This window comes from Xiphophorus hellerii, chromosome 15, assembly GCF_003331165.1.
Source record: "Xiphophorus hellerii strain 12219 chromosome 15, Xiphophorus_hellerii-4.1, whole genome shotgun sequence".
NCBI lineage: Eukaryota > Metazoa > Chordata > Actinopteri > Cyprinodontiformes > Poeciliidae > Xiphophorus > Xiphophorus hellerii.
The window spans coordinates 11378627-11395892 of record NC_045686.1 but is presented as its reverse complement, the minus strand read 5'-3'; the positions used below and the strand labels follow the sequence as shown (position 1 = coordinate 11395892).

At 34.0% G+C, this 17266-nt stretch overlaps 1 protein-coding gene across 3 annotated transcripts; it reads right to left on the bottom strand.

Moving 5' to 3' along the window:
- Positions 1-610: 610 nt before the first annotated feature.
- LOC116734725 (adhesion G-protein coupled receptor G2-like) lies at positions 611-15971 on the bottom strand. Of its 3 annotated transcripts, XM_032586261.1 has the most exons (21): positions 15847-15971; positions 15535-15672; positions 14571-14648; positions 14148-14219; positions 13388-13468; positions 13274-13315; positions 12886-12951; positions 12663-12710; positions 12438-12563; positions 12216-12299; positions 10474-10624; positions 10058-10220; positions 9680-9814; positions 8918-9028; positions 8766-8805; positions 8200-8300; positions 7856-7977; positions 5369-5637; positions 3431-3524; positions 3064-3347; positions 611-1496 (listed from the first exon to the last, which is right to left on the bottom strand). In XM_032586261.1, exons 1-21 carry the CDS (start codon positions 15908-15910, stop codon positions 1330-1332), a joined length of 2436 nt encoding a protein of 811 aa, XP_032442152.1. In that variant the 5' UTR covers positions 15911-15971; the 3' UTR covers positions 611-1329. The 3 variants fall into 3 exon arrangements, with proteins under 3 accessions (XP_032442152.1, XP_032442153.1, XP_032442154.1); XM_032586262.1 differs by lacking the exon at positions 14148-14219; XM_032586263.1 differs by lacking the exon at positions 14571-14648.
- Positions 15972-17266: the final 1295 nt, after the last annotated feature.

Below are 17266 nucleotides of genomic sequence, written 5' to 3'. Positions count from 1 at the left end.
TTGCTAAAAAAAAAATGCACAAAAGCAACTAAAACTAGCCTAGTGTCTGAAACCAGCTCCCAGGCAGGATATAATCCTTATATCCTGCCTTGTAATGGAGGTAGGATAAAAATAACCACACATGTTAACATATTATTTACAGTAAACAATGGAATATTCACTAAGAGTCACAGACCAGGGATTTCCTGGCTAATTTCCTTTGCTGATTCATATTTTGACTTCTGACCTCTGTTGGTTTCATTTGTGTCGTAACTAGATCTGTTATTCAAAATTCATATTTTGCACGTTTTTGTACTTCCGTTTGGGTTACTACTGCTTCTAAAAACAGCTGTAGCACTTTAAAAAGAAAGGGGAAAAAACTACCAGTCCCGAGGGCACTCCGCCCATTACCTAGCAACCCCCGAAGCACTCTGTCGTCACCTAGCAACCCGAGCCAGAGCTGCACGTTTGGATAGTTTTTTTTACCATTGAACTGGATGGAACCAGATAAAGAAGCATTGAAATGGTATATAACTTTGTATGTATAACTTTGATGTAAACATTGGTTTTATGATTGATTTTTATAGGAAACAGTTGAAGAATCTGCACAACAAAAATGAGAGAAAAAAAGTTATGGAAGTTTTTCTTTTATTATTATTTTCACTTCACTTGAATATGCATAAAGAGACACAGAAAGATTGAAACATACATTTATACTAATACATCGCTTAACAATAATCTACATTACATTGTTTAGGATAAAAACAACATTTTATTAAAAAGAAATACCATGAATCTTAGCTGCAACTTTCCCCATTAAGGTGTCTGATGTTTCATTGCCTTTTCAGAAAATCCAAACAACAATGGAGGACATCAGAAAAGTAAAGGTTTCAAAAGGAGCAGGGGCATTTTTACTATAAAAGCATAAATTAAACAAAAACTTTCTACATGTTGTTGGGCTTTAATACAGAGCAGGTTCCTGGTTTTATTCAGTTAAATTCAAAAGTACTTTCTTGATCCCAAAGGGAAATTAAATATTGTTGTAGCTCATCAATTCAGATTTTTCAAATTGTTGTTTTAGGTGGTGATGTCTGTCTTTAGGAAAGATCTCCTGTAGCTGTCTGTATTACAGAGAATCTGAGAAAGCCTCTGACTGAAGACACTCTGTTTTCCCAAGACAGTCTCATGAAGAGGACGATTAAGATTAACCTGAAATGTCTATCTCATCAAAATGTTTTTAACCCTAGTGTATAAAATCAGTATCAGGAGACATAATTACAGTATTTTACATGGATACACTGTACATGTTTTCTACTGGTTCCAGTTTAGATTTCTCTGTCCCACCATAGATCACGTGTCTTTTTGTTTGTCAAAACTCACATATGGGTTCACAACACACTCCAGTCCGGTTTTAAGAGTACTGATGCTGGTGTTGGTGCTTCCCGAGTTTCCCTTCGCATTGGCGCCGCCTGGTCCGACTCGGGTTGTCTTGTAGTAGTAGATGAAGAGGAAGAACCCTGGCAGACACAAAGACAGGAGGATTCTCACTAAATAAAAATATTAAGATGATAATGATACCTTTTATTTATACCCACCTTTTTAAGACAAGTAGGCTAGCTCAGTAGGACTAAAAAAAATTACATTTAATTGTTACAAAATTTGTAAATTGAAAAAGGGAGAAATCAGAAAAATATAAGGAAAGATTAAATTGCGTAAAGCTCAGCAATATTTTTTTCCAATTTCTGTTTTTCTTTGAACTCTAACTTGCCGATTCTGATCTTCCCATGGACAACACAAGCAAACCTTTTTAATTTTGATTTTAATAGAAAAAATATATATTTCCAGATCATTCCCATTTATGCTTCATTGCATAAGTCTCTAACTTTATCAGCTTTACTAAATTCATAGCCTTTTATACATTTTTTATGCATTTATTCAGCAGGTGAAAAATAATACAGACCCAACAAACTGTGGTGAAACATCAACAAATATTGTCGATATTTCACCATTTTTTATTTTATCCATGCTATCGCTAAAAATCGGAGTAGTTTTGAATCTTTGGTTGTTAAATCCATTTTATGCTTCATATTCTAAATGGAAACATTCAAAGCAAACATGGGTTTCCAATTCAATATTCATTACATCTTCTGTAAATATCACTGCAGTATTAGAGGTGGGAAATACAGCTTCCCCTTTATGTCTTGATAATGTCTTAAAATGTTATCAGGTCCACAAATACAATTAAAAACTACAGTGGAATATATTAAATGATTTTAGCTTTTTCTTATAGTTTAGAAAATATTTCTTTCTCCACCACATTTTTAAAGGTATGTAGCAGCTCCAAATTCACTAACATGAGATTATTTAAAGATTCTCCATATTTATTTGTGTCATGCAGTTAATTTTCATCATTTTTCAACAATATATTATTGCTGGACAATAAATCAATAACAATATAGGGTGACAGATATGTGATCAGAATCAATAGATAGTACATCTGATATAATTATTCAATAATTTTCCTGAACGCCGATCCGATATCACGCAGCATTCTGGGGGATTTAGGCAAAGGAAAGGCCAAGGCAGGTTGCAACTCACTCACTCGTTCTTTGGTTACCTAGCAACAACTTGTTAAGTAACTTGTGGTTACCTAGCAACAACCTGTTGAGTAACTGCCACAGCAGCAGTTTAAGTTTTTGCCACTGTGCCTCATAACTGCTTAAATTAAAAACGTTGAGTGGAAACTGTGAATAAAACAGGAAAAGTCACACCACCAGTTATGTAATATGTCAAATATTTTAAACAAAAAACTAATGAATAATTATTGACTATATATATATATATATATATATATATATATATGTAATTCATATCGACTGACATGAAACGCCAGCTGGTTACAAATGAAAATACATCTTTTTTTGTTGCAATGCTCAACATTCTCATTTTAAAGTTAAAATTCAACACTGAAGACATACCTACACACATTTTACACCTTTTCCATCATACAAAAATGGCAGACTCTACCATTTTTACGAGTTAAAAATGTTCCATTTTATTTTCTAAATAGAAATTAGTGAATACCTTGAAATGAGTTGAGGATTGTGAAAATGTAGGTGGCTATCATCCGGAAGGAACCGTAGGCGAAGAAGGCGAAGCCCCACGTGACACCCAGCTGGCAACACAGACCCAGAATGATCACTATTTTCCTGCCGGTTCCTGTTTCCTGTTGGTTCGCTGCTTTGCTTCTCTTGAGACAAAAGAGCCAGGACAATGTGATGATGACTGTGGTGAAGGTGAAGAGGAAGACCATCGCATAGTAGCCAACGTTGACGATGTAATGGATGTTATTGTCGTTAATCCAGCACCTGTGAAAAGTAAGATTAATCAGTTGGACACAATGAAAATGTAAATAAGACTGTATGTCATTCAAGGATGTTTTTAGTCTCACATTGCCACGTTGTTCTCAGGATTATCAGTGTAGATGATCTGTTTCCCATATTTTTTCAGGCTGGCGATAATAATCACCGCTATGCTCGGTAGAACTGGGAAAGCAGTCACGTATAAAAATTAAGTAGCAAAATTCATCTCCTACAATTGTGTATTTATCTGTTTTACAAATAATCCCAAATTATGACAAAGTGCTTTATAATGATGCTATTGCTTTCCAGAAACTTGGATGGATCTTTCAATAAATTTACCAAATACTTTCCACCAACTTTTCTGAAACTTACCAAGTACTTTAATGGGACTTTTGTGAAACTTTACAAATATTTACCTTAAACTTGCCAGGTACATATTAGGGTATAGCAAAGTTCTTTTAAAAAACCCTCCAATTTGGACTTACTTGTTGTGATTCCCTAACCACAATTGAAAAATTTATCCTACCAAATTGATTCAGATAGAAAATATTTGGTATTTATCTTTTCATAATGTTTTTTGCTTTCTTTTTGATTTCATAGTAAGTAGAATCACAAAAGTCCATCAAATTTTACTCAAAATCCACCAAAAAACAGTGTTGTATAAAGTACTGAAATCTCAAAGTCAAGTAAAAGTACAAGTACCTCTCCAAAATACGACTTTGGTAAAAGTCGAAGTCACTGACTGAAATGTTACTTGAGTAAAAGTCTTAAAGTATCTGAAACGTCTTGTACTTAAGTATGGAAATTACTGTAAAAATGGATGTACTCAAGTAATGTAATGAAAAGTACAAGTAAAAAGTAAAACAAGGCAAGTGTGAATGACATTTCTTATATTTTGGTAAACTTGTCAAATAAACTTAAAATAATGTACCCAACCAAGTGCAGACAAAATTAAACCTGCTAATAAATTGTTCCAGTTTTAAAGAGTAGCACATGTTAATGGTTTGTGGTTTTGAACTTGCATGCCTTTCCTATATTCGTTAAATTTAGTCTAAATTGCTATCGCTATGGCTTCTGTCCCCCATTGAACTAGGGTGACCAGACGTCCTCTTTTTCCCGGACATGTCCTACTTTTCAGACCTAAAAAGATGTCCGGGGGGAATTTAAAAATTGTCCGGGATTTTGGTCAACTGCCTCAAACACATTACATAGCTTACAGTGCATTATAGGGCACGGCGCTGCGTGTCACGTAATCCCTGAGCCGCGTCAGTGCGGGCAGCACTCTGTACGGTGTTCTGATTTCTGATTTCCCCAACAATGGGAGAAGCGAAACAGGTGTATCCTATTGGAGGTGATGAACAAGCCCAGGCAAGCAGGCTACGGACTTTGTTCGGTAGCCTACTTGCTAATCAGTAGGTGGGGTCAAAACACTTTGTTTCTCTCTCTCGCTTTTTTGTAACGAGTAACTAAACCACACATTGAAAATGTATCGGAGTAAAAGTACGCAATTAAGTTCGGAAATGTAGTGAAGTAAAAGTGAAAGTCATCAAAAATTTTCATACTCGAGGAAAGTATGAAGTACTCCAAAATATACTTAAGTAAAGTAGTGAAGTATTTTTACTTCGTTACTATACAACACTGCCAAAAAAGCTACATCATATTGATTTATTAAACTAATAAAAGCTCAATACAACAAAGGTTTTCAAAGATAATAAGGAAGAGTAAAAGACAAAGTAATTTAAAATAGTAATAACTCTGTTTTGGTGAACCTTGACCTCTTTCAACATAACGATTTTGGCCCATGTGATAAAAAGTTTGGAGTTTACTCGAATTACAATAAAGGTAACTGGTAAGTTTAATGGCAGATGAAGGAAAGTACCTGGTAAATTCAATCAAAGTTTCATAAAAATATTCAGAATCCATAAAAGTTCTAGAAAAGCAAAGCGCAAAATTTTTAGAAGAGAGCCAGGTAAGTCCTGAGTCAGCTCCAGAAAGTTCAGGCTTTATTATCGAAGGGATGAACTCACTCCAGGTGATGACAGAAACTTTGAGTAGGTAGCGCTTTATTGCGATATTCCCTCCTCTGTACAGCTGCAGACAGAGGTGGAAGCCTTGTGCAGCAAACCAGCTGAAAGTGGTCAACATGGAGTAATGCATCACCGCTGCCATTATCTCACAACCCACATCGCTGTTCAGCTTTGCCACAAAGTGATTGACGACGAAGGTCAAATTTAGCAGGAACAAGGCGCAAACCAGGTGGATGAGGATCTGTGTGGAAGAACTGGCCTTCGTCTTCCTGTGAGGACAGAATAATTAACAAACAAAAAAAAACAAGTGAGTGGTTATTTAAACTCCAGCTAAACAAGTGTAAATTCCCTCCAAAAGTGGAATAATTAATATTCTCTTGGAAAGGCTGTCCCTTGATGTCCAAATGTTTTGAAAGGGACTCAACAAGTCTTCACTTCACAAACGCTATTACGGTTTTTTTAGGTAAAATCTGAACCACTTCAATTCTGGTCTATAAAAGACTAAATGAGAGTTGATTTTTGTTTAATTTGTACTTAATTTGTTTACGTTGTGAATGACTTTCTGATAGTTTGATCTGGACATCAGTCTGACTGAGGTAAATTTGGTTTTCATGTCGTCACTTCGGCTTTGGACCAGCTGAACAAAGTCTGACTCAACAACTTTTCTAGGGCTGAATTTGGAAGGTATGAAACTAGCTAGAATTTTTGTTTTGGCTTTGGATGACATTAAACAGACTAAACTGAGCCACATTTTCTACTGTCTTGGCTTTGGTTAAATACTGGATCACTTCAGAGCAACAAAAAAAAAACTTCGACTTTGTTGCAGCAAAATTTGGACTTTATTTCACTAAATAAACAAAACCTGACTTTTCAAAACTTAGAGCTGAATTTGCAAGGCACCAGACTAGCAAAAATAAAAAAATGTGGTTCCCTTTCCTTGTTATTTTTTCACATATTTCCTTTTTTTTTTCTTTTGTTTGTTTTTTCCAGTTTTCTTTATGTGATCCATCATCATCAGCATCTTTGATTTATCCTAATTTGGACAACAAATAAATGGGCTAAACTATATCTAACATTTTACTTCTTGCTTTAGGTTGAACAATGTTATTTTTACTGAGTTTGGACAACAACAGACAGGACAAACTAAACCAGACTTTTACTGTCATAATTTAAAAATAGCTTAACTTTTGTCCATTTTTCAGTCTTATATATTTTCCACATTTTGATAGGAAACATAGGTTAAAAAAATCATTTCTTTCTGTCCTGAATAGAGCAATAACATCCAGTGCTTTCAGGGTTATGTTTAAAAAAAAAAATTCTAAATTTTCTTTAACATAACAAATCGAGAAACATTTTTTCCAGGTGTACACACCAAAAAAAAAAATGCTTCAATGAGGTTATAACTGAGACTGTTTCATAAAATTGTTATTGTTGTGTGGTGTTTCACAAAACATCAAATGCTGAAAGAGTGCTTGAAATACATTTTTAAATAATGTAACAAACATTTCTATGTTTATATTTTTAGTCAGGCATAAAAGAGACAAAAAATAATTGCAGTTAAGAAAAATCTAGTAGATTAATATTAAATTTGGTTACGATGGACATTTATCTCCAGAAAGCCAACAACACAAATTAAATGAAAATTCTGGTTTAATTTTGTTTGTAAATGGGACAAGAATCTATAACATTACTTTGAAAAAAAAATAACATTCTTAAAACCTTAATAAGAACATATGACATTATTAATGATCTTAAATTGATTGTTTTAATTGCTTTTAATATGTGATGACCATTTTTGACTTGAATTATTTCAAAGTTTACTATAAATGCAAAATAATATATGTTAGTTTTTTTTTCTTTATAAGATGTAACTGCATACAGAAGCAACCAATAACTGTAAACATTCCTGAAAACAGGACAGACTGATAAAGAAGAAGGTTGGTTATATTTGCATGATGTGCTGCTGCTGCTGTGCATATGGGAGTTTTCCATTGGACTCCAACAACGAAGCCACTATCCTCCATTTCCATGCGGCTGCTGTAAATAAGTCCGACTAGAACTTACTGCAGTGTTTTGCTGGCCTGAATGGCCGACTTATTTACATAAATTTTCCGTAAATCAACCACAACGAAACAGCAACACCATTCAGCCAAATTCAAGTAATTTGCCAGAATACTCTTATGGAGAAGCTGCCGAGATCATTATGGGTAAATATTTAAGTTTCAGGTGAAAGACAATATGAGGAAATACAAAATGGAGTTTCATTTGTAATTAGATAAATATTACCCAAATGAAAATGGTATATCTGGAAAGCAAATCGCCCTAATTCTTGGAAATTAAGGTGCTAGCTACCCAGCTAGCAAGCCACTTCAAAATAACAGAAAAGTCTGCCCTCTTCTTGGGAAAGTGGAGAAATTTGTTTTTATGAATTCATATTCTGCATTTTCACTGTAAATATCTACAAACAAAATTGTTTCTGATTCCTACCTTATCAGGCAGTACATGAAGAGGATTATGCCGAGGAAGAAAATGGACAAGCCGCAGCCAACCTGCGTGATGATGGTGAGGATGTTCAGGTCAGAGCTGGAGATGGTTTCGTTTATGGGAGTCTGTAAGAAGCAAAAATCAAACAAACAAACAAAAAAAAAAAACTAAACAGCGTTGCCATTTTGTAGCATGATTTAAAAATGTTACAGGGATGATTTGTGTTATGACAAGAAAAAGGAGATACTGTGAGGTGAGGTGGTAAAGTTCATACAGAAACAACGGAGCGTTTCGGTCCAGATATTTACGATTGATTGATGAATGATATATAAAATGTAAAAACGTACCAGTAAGACAGCAAAAAACGTCAAATGCGAACATTCACATCTGATGTCGTTTCCATCGACTATAGTTTCACATCCTTCAGAAGTCCAGTTGGGTTTTCCTCCTGTAAGACAGAAACATAGAATAAAAATAAATATTACAAATATAGAATTTTCAATTTGTTAAAGTCATTTTTTTACATTATTTTATCAAACGTAGTACATTTATACAGTTTGTAATGGGATGCCTAAAAAATATGCGCACTATTAATGATTTAAATCAAGTTTTTGAGTATGTTTCTGTGCAACTGACATTCTGTTTTCTTTATTTGTCTTGTGTTAAAGAGAGTTTTGTTTCAGAAATGATGAATGCTAATAAAATGTTTCTTTATGGAGGGGAAGAAAAATCAGCAACAAATTGGTTTTATGCAGTAAAATGATGAAAATTGAGGTTTTCAAAACTTTTTGAGAACCTTATTCCAAAAATAATGGATTATTGCTACGCTGTTAGCCGCTAGCTGCTTCACAGAAAAGGCAGAATCTGTCAGGATAATTTACATTTCATATATCAACTTGTAGTAGGGAATTACCTTCACCGTTCCACGAGCTACAGTTTGGATAAAACTTTCCCTGAAAGTAAAAGAGAGCAACACTAAACAAGTCCGTTGGAACAATAGGAGGAAATATCAAAAAAATGCAAGAGATAATTAACTAAAGAAAAAAATTGTAATTAAAAACTCACAAATTCTGCATTCTTGAAATTGATGTTTATTGTGTTGGTGAGATTCTTGATCGCAGCTCCCATCTCAATCGCAACAACCTCATCATAAAGAACAGTACTGTTCATCTCATCCTGGAGATAAAAATAGTGGCATTGACAAGAAATGTTAACACATATTTAAAGCTGCATTATGTAACTTTTATATTTAAAAAAAAGTTTTTTTACATATTTGTTGAAACTGTCAATATAATACGAGACAGGTAATTTGTGAAAAGATCAATCTCCTCCACTTCCTCCTTCAGTTATTTAGCTGTCTCAGGAAATGCACCAAAACAACCAATCAGAACCAGGAGGAGGGTCTTAGTGCTGTCAATCAATCTTGTGTACTCGCTGCTAAATCTGTTAATGGTGGAGAAACAATTCAACGTTACAGGAAAACTCTTTATTTGCCATTATTGTTGGCCATGCTAACTAGAATTAGCATGGTGGTCAGCTCTGCTAGCTGCAGCTTAGCAGAGAAAAGAGAAGGCGTGAGGGGTGCGCATGCTGCCATGATTGGCAGCGCTAAGGCCCGCCTCCTGTCTCTGATTGGTTGTTTCTAGTTAGCACTGGGAGAAGGCAGAGGAGCTTGATTTTTTTTCACAGATTATTTGTCTCATAAACTCACTAGATAGTGACAGATTCAACACAAATGGGAAAAAAATATATTTTTTGTAAAAATTAAATTTTACAGCTTTAAATGTAATGCAAAAAGACAAAACATTATTGGTTCCTTCTCCATACCCGAGTCAAGTTTAAAAACCGGAGAACAGCTGCGAATGGTAGAGAGGCGTTTAGAACCATTGCCTTTTCAAACGCTTCTTTAGACACGGAGACGGATCTCGAAAATGTTTCAAGACTTTTAGAGTCTTCTATAATCTGTGGGTAGAACAAAGGACTGGTTTTAGAGACTAGAGATTCAGGGGATTGAGATAAAATAGGCAGGAAGTACATAATATTACTAAGATTACTTTAATGACAAAAGAAATCTGATTTTTTTAAATTCGAGAAGGTTATTAGTTTAACACATAATCAGCATATAATCCTGCTCAATCTGACCTATGTCTGCAGAGTGAATGTAAGTCAAGTCAGAACATGTGAGAGGGAAATTAAAGTACTCACTTTCAGTTTTTCAGTTGGAGTCTTGTAAGCGAAGGACACCTCATCCAGTTCTGCAGGATCGGTTTTTCTCACTATGACTCCCCCGATTCCTTTCGCCACTGACAGCTCAGCTGAAGTCCCATTCATTTTGGAGATTAAGTTTGCCATGTCACCCATGAACTCTCTGAAATATAAACAATAGTGTGACCATAATCATGTAATATTATTCACGTAAAGATGGGATTTCACAAATCTCATCAAGCTGAATGTATTTTTGCTCTACTGTGAAAGCATAGAGTCGTACTTCTTTATAATTTAGCCGAACTAAAATAATCTCTTTTTAGTAGATCAACATGTATTGCCTGCTAAATTTTGATGTAACTGCAAGAAAGTCAAACGTTTTCAAAAGGATTTATTTAATATCAAGCATGTCTTACACAGCTTTGGATGCATCAATTTCTCCATTATCACTTTCAAAAGTAGTGGTGTTAATTTTAATAATCTCATCAGGCTCCTTTATGGGATTGTCGCAGTTGACACACTCGGGGATATTTTGATGTATGTTTATTATGTACTTGTCTGCGTAGTCTGAAAGTCAATAAAACAGAGTGGATAAGTTATCAGTTCATTCATAATTATAATCACAAATGTAAACAAACAATTCTCACAAGAATAACAATAGGCTACAGATTTCATGCATTTAACCTGTCAGTTTTTCCATATAACAACAATATGTGAGCAATTTCCTGACAAATCATTATGATGGCTCTTTAACACTGTAAAAAGACATCAGTTGAACCAACTTAGTTGAATTGCTTCAATTGGTAACAAGTAACTAAATTAAGTTCACCTAACTTAATTTATTAAATTTAACAATTCATATCTATGAAACTCAATCTATTAAGTTTTTTTTTAACTGAATTCACTAAGTGTCTTTAAAGTAACACATTTAAGTCAGTCTTACTCAAATTAATTTAGTTTACTTCAAATAAAGAAGTAAACTAATAAAGGATATCTTTTTTAAGAGGGTGTTTTGGGTCAGGTGGGTTTTATTTGAGATTAGTTAGACAGGAAAGTGAGTAACGATAGAGAGGGAAGACATGCAGCAAAGGTCATCAGGCCGGGAATTGAACCTGCGGCGGCCATTTTGAGAACTAAGGTCTCCTTTTGACCGTTGTGCCTCAGCCCTGCACCGATACCAACCTGGTTGTCTGCATGTCTTTGCTGCATGTCTTCCCTCTCTTATTTACTGAGTTAAAAAACTTAATACAATAAGTGATTCAACTTATTTGAATTACTTGCTACCAATTGAAGCAATTCAATTTAGTTGGTTCTACTATATTATTTTTTCAGTGTACAGGATCTTTGAAAAACTAAAATAACATGTTAAAACACACATTTAAAATGATTTCAATTCAAGTTGCATTTTAAGTACAATGGATAATTTTGGATATTTTAGTTCCTTAGTTTGGAACAACTTAAACGTTTCTTTGACTTCTTGTAGAATTTAGTCAAGGAGATTTTAATTATTTATTAGAAAAAAATAAATGATTTGTGTAAGAGTGATTTCAAGTTGTAATGTTAAACACATTTAATGAATTAAGATACAAAAACTTAGAAAATTGAGTTGGATAAACCTAATGAATTGAGTTGGTCAGACATTGGATACGAAACTGCCATTGAACTCAACTGTTTCAAGTAAAGTAAATTCCTTTCCGTTAATTTAAGTTAGTTAGATTTGTAACTTTTACTTTTACTGAACACAAAAAAGTAAGTTGCCATCATTAAACCAAATGAATTAAGTGAGATAAATAAGTCAATAAAATGAACTGCAGCCAAAAACTCTTTATAGAGTGTAATGTCAATTTAGTAGTGTAACTTATTTTATCAAGCCTTAAACAATTGTGGTGCGCTGACAACATGCTAGCTAATGTTAAAACAGCAAAATAAATTAGGGTAACCATGGTAACCAGTGAGCGTTGTTATGTTGGCAGGAGTCAAGTTGCGTTGCGCATCCGCTGTGCTTACAAACAAATAATCCCTAAATAACAACTAATAACCAACCATTTTAGCCGTCACAACGATTCACTGCAGCCAAACTGAAGCGAATAATCAATAGAAATCAGATGTGGTGAAATAATAGATACACAGTTATTAAATAGTTTTTAATCATACGTACCGCTGTTTTGGCAGGAGTCCTCATTATACGCAGTCCCTGATTTACACACAGTGTTTGTAGTCAGATTTCCATACATGCACGAGTCTTATCGGTTCAGGCATTCATGAAAACCAAAAAGATTAAATAAAACATCAAATTTGACAGCAATGCTTTTAACTTTAACTTAGATAATCTCTCATCAGCACCGACATGTATTGGGTAAAAAAAAATAAAATTATTTACCAGTTGAATTTAAGCACTTCTTTCCTTCCATAGCACAAATTACCACTGGGACCTTTGTAAGATTTTTTGTAATGTACAGTGTAAAGTTTGGCAATTTCACTTGTGGCCACGTTTTCCACAATTTTTCTGCAAGTTAAAATGAACTCATTTCAGTTTTTTACATTTATGATGTAAGTTTTATTACAAGTTATGATTTGCAAGTGTGAGATTTTAAGCTCAGCTTACTGTGTCTTGTTTGATTTTTCTGTAGGAATATCACACAGTTCTTCCTTCCTGTTAAAAGCAATGCAAAAACTTTTTTCTTTATTCAACATAAGTTAGTAAACACATAAAAAAAAAAGATGAATCTGTGTTTAAAACTTTTACCAAATCATTTGAAAGAAGTGAAATTAATACATTTACACTCATTAGTGATATTTTTATAATAACTTTACCATGGTGTACCTACCAGTTTCAGAAACAGATGTGTTTATGATCCAATTCAAAATATCAGTCTTAAGGAGACTTTTCAAATCTGGTGACACATTACAAGAAAAACAGGTCAATGTCATGTCCATTTATTGGAAAACAAAGAAAAAGGCAAAGCAAAGATTTAAGAATTGGTCATTACATCCATCATCCTGAGGTGATTACATTGTTGGAGCCAAAAATTGTAACAAAGCAGCAGCAATTTACATAAAAACTTTTATTAAATAAGACAACATTATAAAAGACCAAATGAAATGCCTAGTGCTTAAAAACCTATTTAAGATTTTGACTAAGTTCAAATTATGCATAGTACAAATTACATTTTATTAAATGAATTTACATTTTAATAATTGCATTTAGGATCTTACCAGAGTACCCAGTGCTTCTGTTCAGATATAGATTGAAAAGACCTGGACAACACAGCAATGAAATGCTTTAATACATAATAATACAAATTTATTACATTGTAGTAATGTTCTTACCAACGAGTTGCTCAGTGTTTTCCAATATGTTTTTAACACCGTCAGATAATTGTCCCGGAACTAGTAGCAGTATGTTAATGCCTGTTTTAATTAAAGAAAAGAAGAAAAAAAATGTTACACAGACAGACACTTAACCATAACCGTCAACATTTCATTTTTGGTCATATAGATGGGAAACTAACTGGAAACTTTCCCCATCTTAATTATTTCTTTAGGTTTGATGCATCTTGGGGTAAAAAGTTGGATTTATATATTATGGCCAATTTCGACATATTCTCTTAATATTAGCTAAAGGAGATACCAGTCTGACCTACATGAATGTTTCTAAAAGGATTTGGAGATTTAGGTTGTATTAAGTCCACCCAAGTGTGTCCATTTAAAAAAAACTATCTGGATCTGCTAAACATTCATACGTTGACAGAAAAACTCAGAATGCATGTCACACACTTTAACCCAAACATTACATAACTGTGTGTTATTCTTTTCATCTCATTAATTAACCAATAGTCAGTTTAACCATTTTTTTAAAATTAAACCAGACATGGTGGATACACGTGGGGTGTCTGTCTTTTTCATATATTCACAGATGCACACACCCCACACACACACACACACACACCTCTCTTCTAAACAACACTGAAAAAAGAAAATAGGTGTGTGCCCAAAATTATTCATACGTACACCTGGTACATTTAGGTCTCTAGACCTAAATCTTGACAGAACAGTTAAATACAGTTTTACAGTGCATGACTCGTCTTACTGGTTAACATGTTGAGTTTCGTCAAGATCACTTGAAGGTTCGGTAACACGTTCGTATTTGGTCCATTATTGCCTGTAATAATTTGACAGGATATAAAACAATGTTTAGTTTTTTTAAATAGCACATTTATCCTAATTTTTTGGTTCCAGTTTCTGTGGTTAATGCAGTTTTTAGCATTAGCTTGATGCTTCTGAGTTTCACTGAAAATCAAGCTGTACAAATCACAGCTCTAAGTTACACATTTAAAAGTTTGAACCATGGGAACAAAAGCTCTTCAACTAAATTTCTGTTTGACCAAAGATGAGAAACACTGCAGGGATACGCCCAAAATTATTAATACGTACACCTGGTACATTTAGGTCTCTAGACCTAAATCTTAACAGAACAGTTAAATACAGTTTTACAGTGCATGACTTGTCTTACTGGTTAATGTGTTGTTGAGTTGCTTCAAGATCTCTTCAACAACCTTCGGTAACTCGTCCGGAATCGGTCCATTCTTGCCTGTGATCATTTGACAGAAAATAAAACAATGTTTAGTTTTTTTTAAATAGCACATTTATCCTAACATTTTGCTTCCAGTTTCTGTGGTTAATGGCAGTTAAAGCAAGTTTCTCATGGCTGACAGTGATATTTATATTATAGAGACCCAATTTGAGTATACAGAAGAGGATTTGGGCCTCTGGGGAAAAAAATAAAGAGTTTTCTGCGATTAAAAGTCAGAATTCTGTGAAGAAAATCAGAATTCTGCAAACGATGTTAAAATTTAATGGTAACAATCACAATTCTGAGATTACAGTCAGAATTTTGCAAAAATGTCAGAATTCTAAGTTTAGTCAAAATTCTGAGTTTTTTCACAATTCTGTGAAAAAACTCAGAATTTTGCGATAAACGTTAGAGTTCTTATTTCTAGTTCCGTATGAATCAGATAGAGAATCTGTGGAGGAAAGGAAAGACGAGGAGGATGACACACAAAACCCCCACTCTGCCATGGCTTGAATAATTTTGGGTTAATTGTTGTCTTTCTTTTTTCTGTCAAAAAGCAGCATGACTAGGAAATGAACTCACTAACAACTTTATCTTTAAAACCATTTGGTATCTGCAGTGAAGCTGCTGTATGTTCAAAATCCGATTCATTTTACTTTACGTTATTCCTTTACCAGAAATCCTAATTCGATTGTGAGTCAACAAAAGGTTAACACCAAATGAAGCTCTTAAAAGTGCTGCTCCTCTAACGGAGGAAGACGAAACTCTTCTGGCCGGTCTAGTCTCGGATCTTTAGCCAAGATCGATTGACAACAACGGATCGAAAAGCTTGTTTGGTTTGTTTTTGCTGCTAATGATATGAATGCACCCATATGACATCAAACAGGACGAGCTTTGACCTCACCTGAGAGTTTAGCTGCGAAGTGATCAGCCGCATTGATGATGCCGTAGAAGTTGTCAGCAACAACATAATTTGTGTTTCCTTGGCTTAAGCAGTTTTTGATTTTATCTAACTGCTGAGAGCCAGGAAGCACAGTCACTGCTGAGAGATTTTGTTGAGACAAGATATTAAAACGATTGCAGATTAATTACCTGTGCCTTTATCATAGCAACAGCTACCATTCATATATTGCATAAAAATATAAATTTTAAAACATTAAATACAGGTTTAGATGCAACAAATTTGTAACTTTAAAAAAAAATTATGTTTACTTACAGACAGGAAAAATGCACAAAAAGCCGACAAGGAGAACCTGAATTATCCAGCTTTGCCGAGGCATGTTGTTTTCCCGGCTTTGAGTTTCAGTCTGGTTAAATGATCCGTTCTCAGCTACAGTTAATTTAAGCAGCACAGTCAGACCTGTATAACAATGATTAAAAAATGCCCTGTAAATTAATCAGTTGTCACCGTCAAGGGTTTTGGTTTTCACTCTTTGCTGATCAGAGTCAAGCGACCAGAATCACTTGAGCCTTTTTGCCAAATGAAACTGCTAACAAACTTTGCATAGTTACCAGCGTCAAATATTTTGGCTTGCAAATCCTGAGATCCTCAATATGTCATCAGCAGTGACTGTGCTGCTGTCCTAAATATGCAAAGTAGTAATAGGAAAAACGCTTTTGCTTGAATAGCTCATTGATTCTTGAGACAAAAATCTTTCCTCCAAACAGAACTTTATTATTATAATTATTTACAATGATTTGACATAAGAAATGTCAAAACAGATATTAGGAAGTAAACACAACAGCTTACTTCCTAATCTTACAAACTTTTAGAACTTTATTTTGTTTTTTTTTGTTTTTTTTCTAAGTGAACTTGTAAGAAAACTAGAAATGCCCCCATTTTGATTCTCTGATAGATTTAAGGCTGGTTTACTAAATGTGGGTTCAACCGTTTCCATCATTAAGACATTACTTGCATAACAGATACTCCCAAAGTATTTAAAGTAAAAATATTTTTGAAGTAGCGGCTCTTTTACTTGAGTTAAATGTTTGGATTCCCTGTCCACCTCTAAGTAATGTTTATGTTAAGAATGAATGCAATTCAAGAAACAACAGTTTATTGAAAGGAAAAACAGAATAAATAGACGATGATTGTGACTGAGGAAGCCCAGTTTGCTCCGGTCCTGGTTCCTTTAAGATGCAAACATTTGGATAACATCTGCAATCCACTGGAAAATAAATAAATATTTGGCTAATTTTTGTTCTGGTCCAGGAAAGTTGGTCCTTTTTATAAAATTATTTAGATCTTTGTGTTACTGTTTGTAAGAACCAAAGCTCTTTCGGGTTCAGATGCTCTCAGTTATGCACATTACCTCTTTATTATTTCACATAAACTCAGTTTTATCAACTTAGTTCATTAACTCCCCACCTCTGCTCTCGATTTCCGACACTCTGAGTTCACTAATATCTGTGCAAAACTCTAAGTTGTCCCTGTTCTGCTCCTTATTTCTGTATTTTATTTGTTTTTATCAGTTGCTTTGGTTCTTCAGATTTTAACATAAACATTTAAGGCTAAAGTTGCTCTAAAAATATCATATAACAGCTTGTAAAAAGGAAAATATGAAAATATTGCTTACGTCTAATGTATTTTCCCTGTAATAAGGTGTTTATTGTCATAAAATATAAGTAACAGAGTA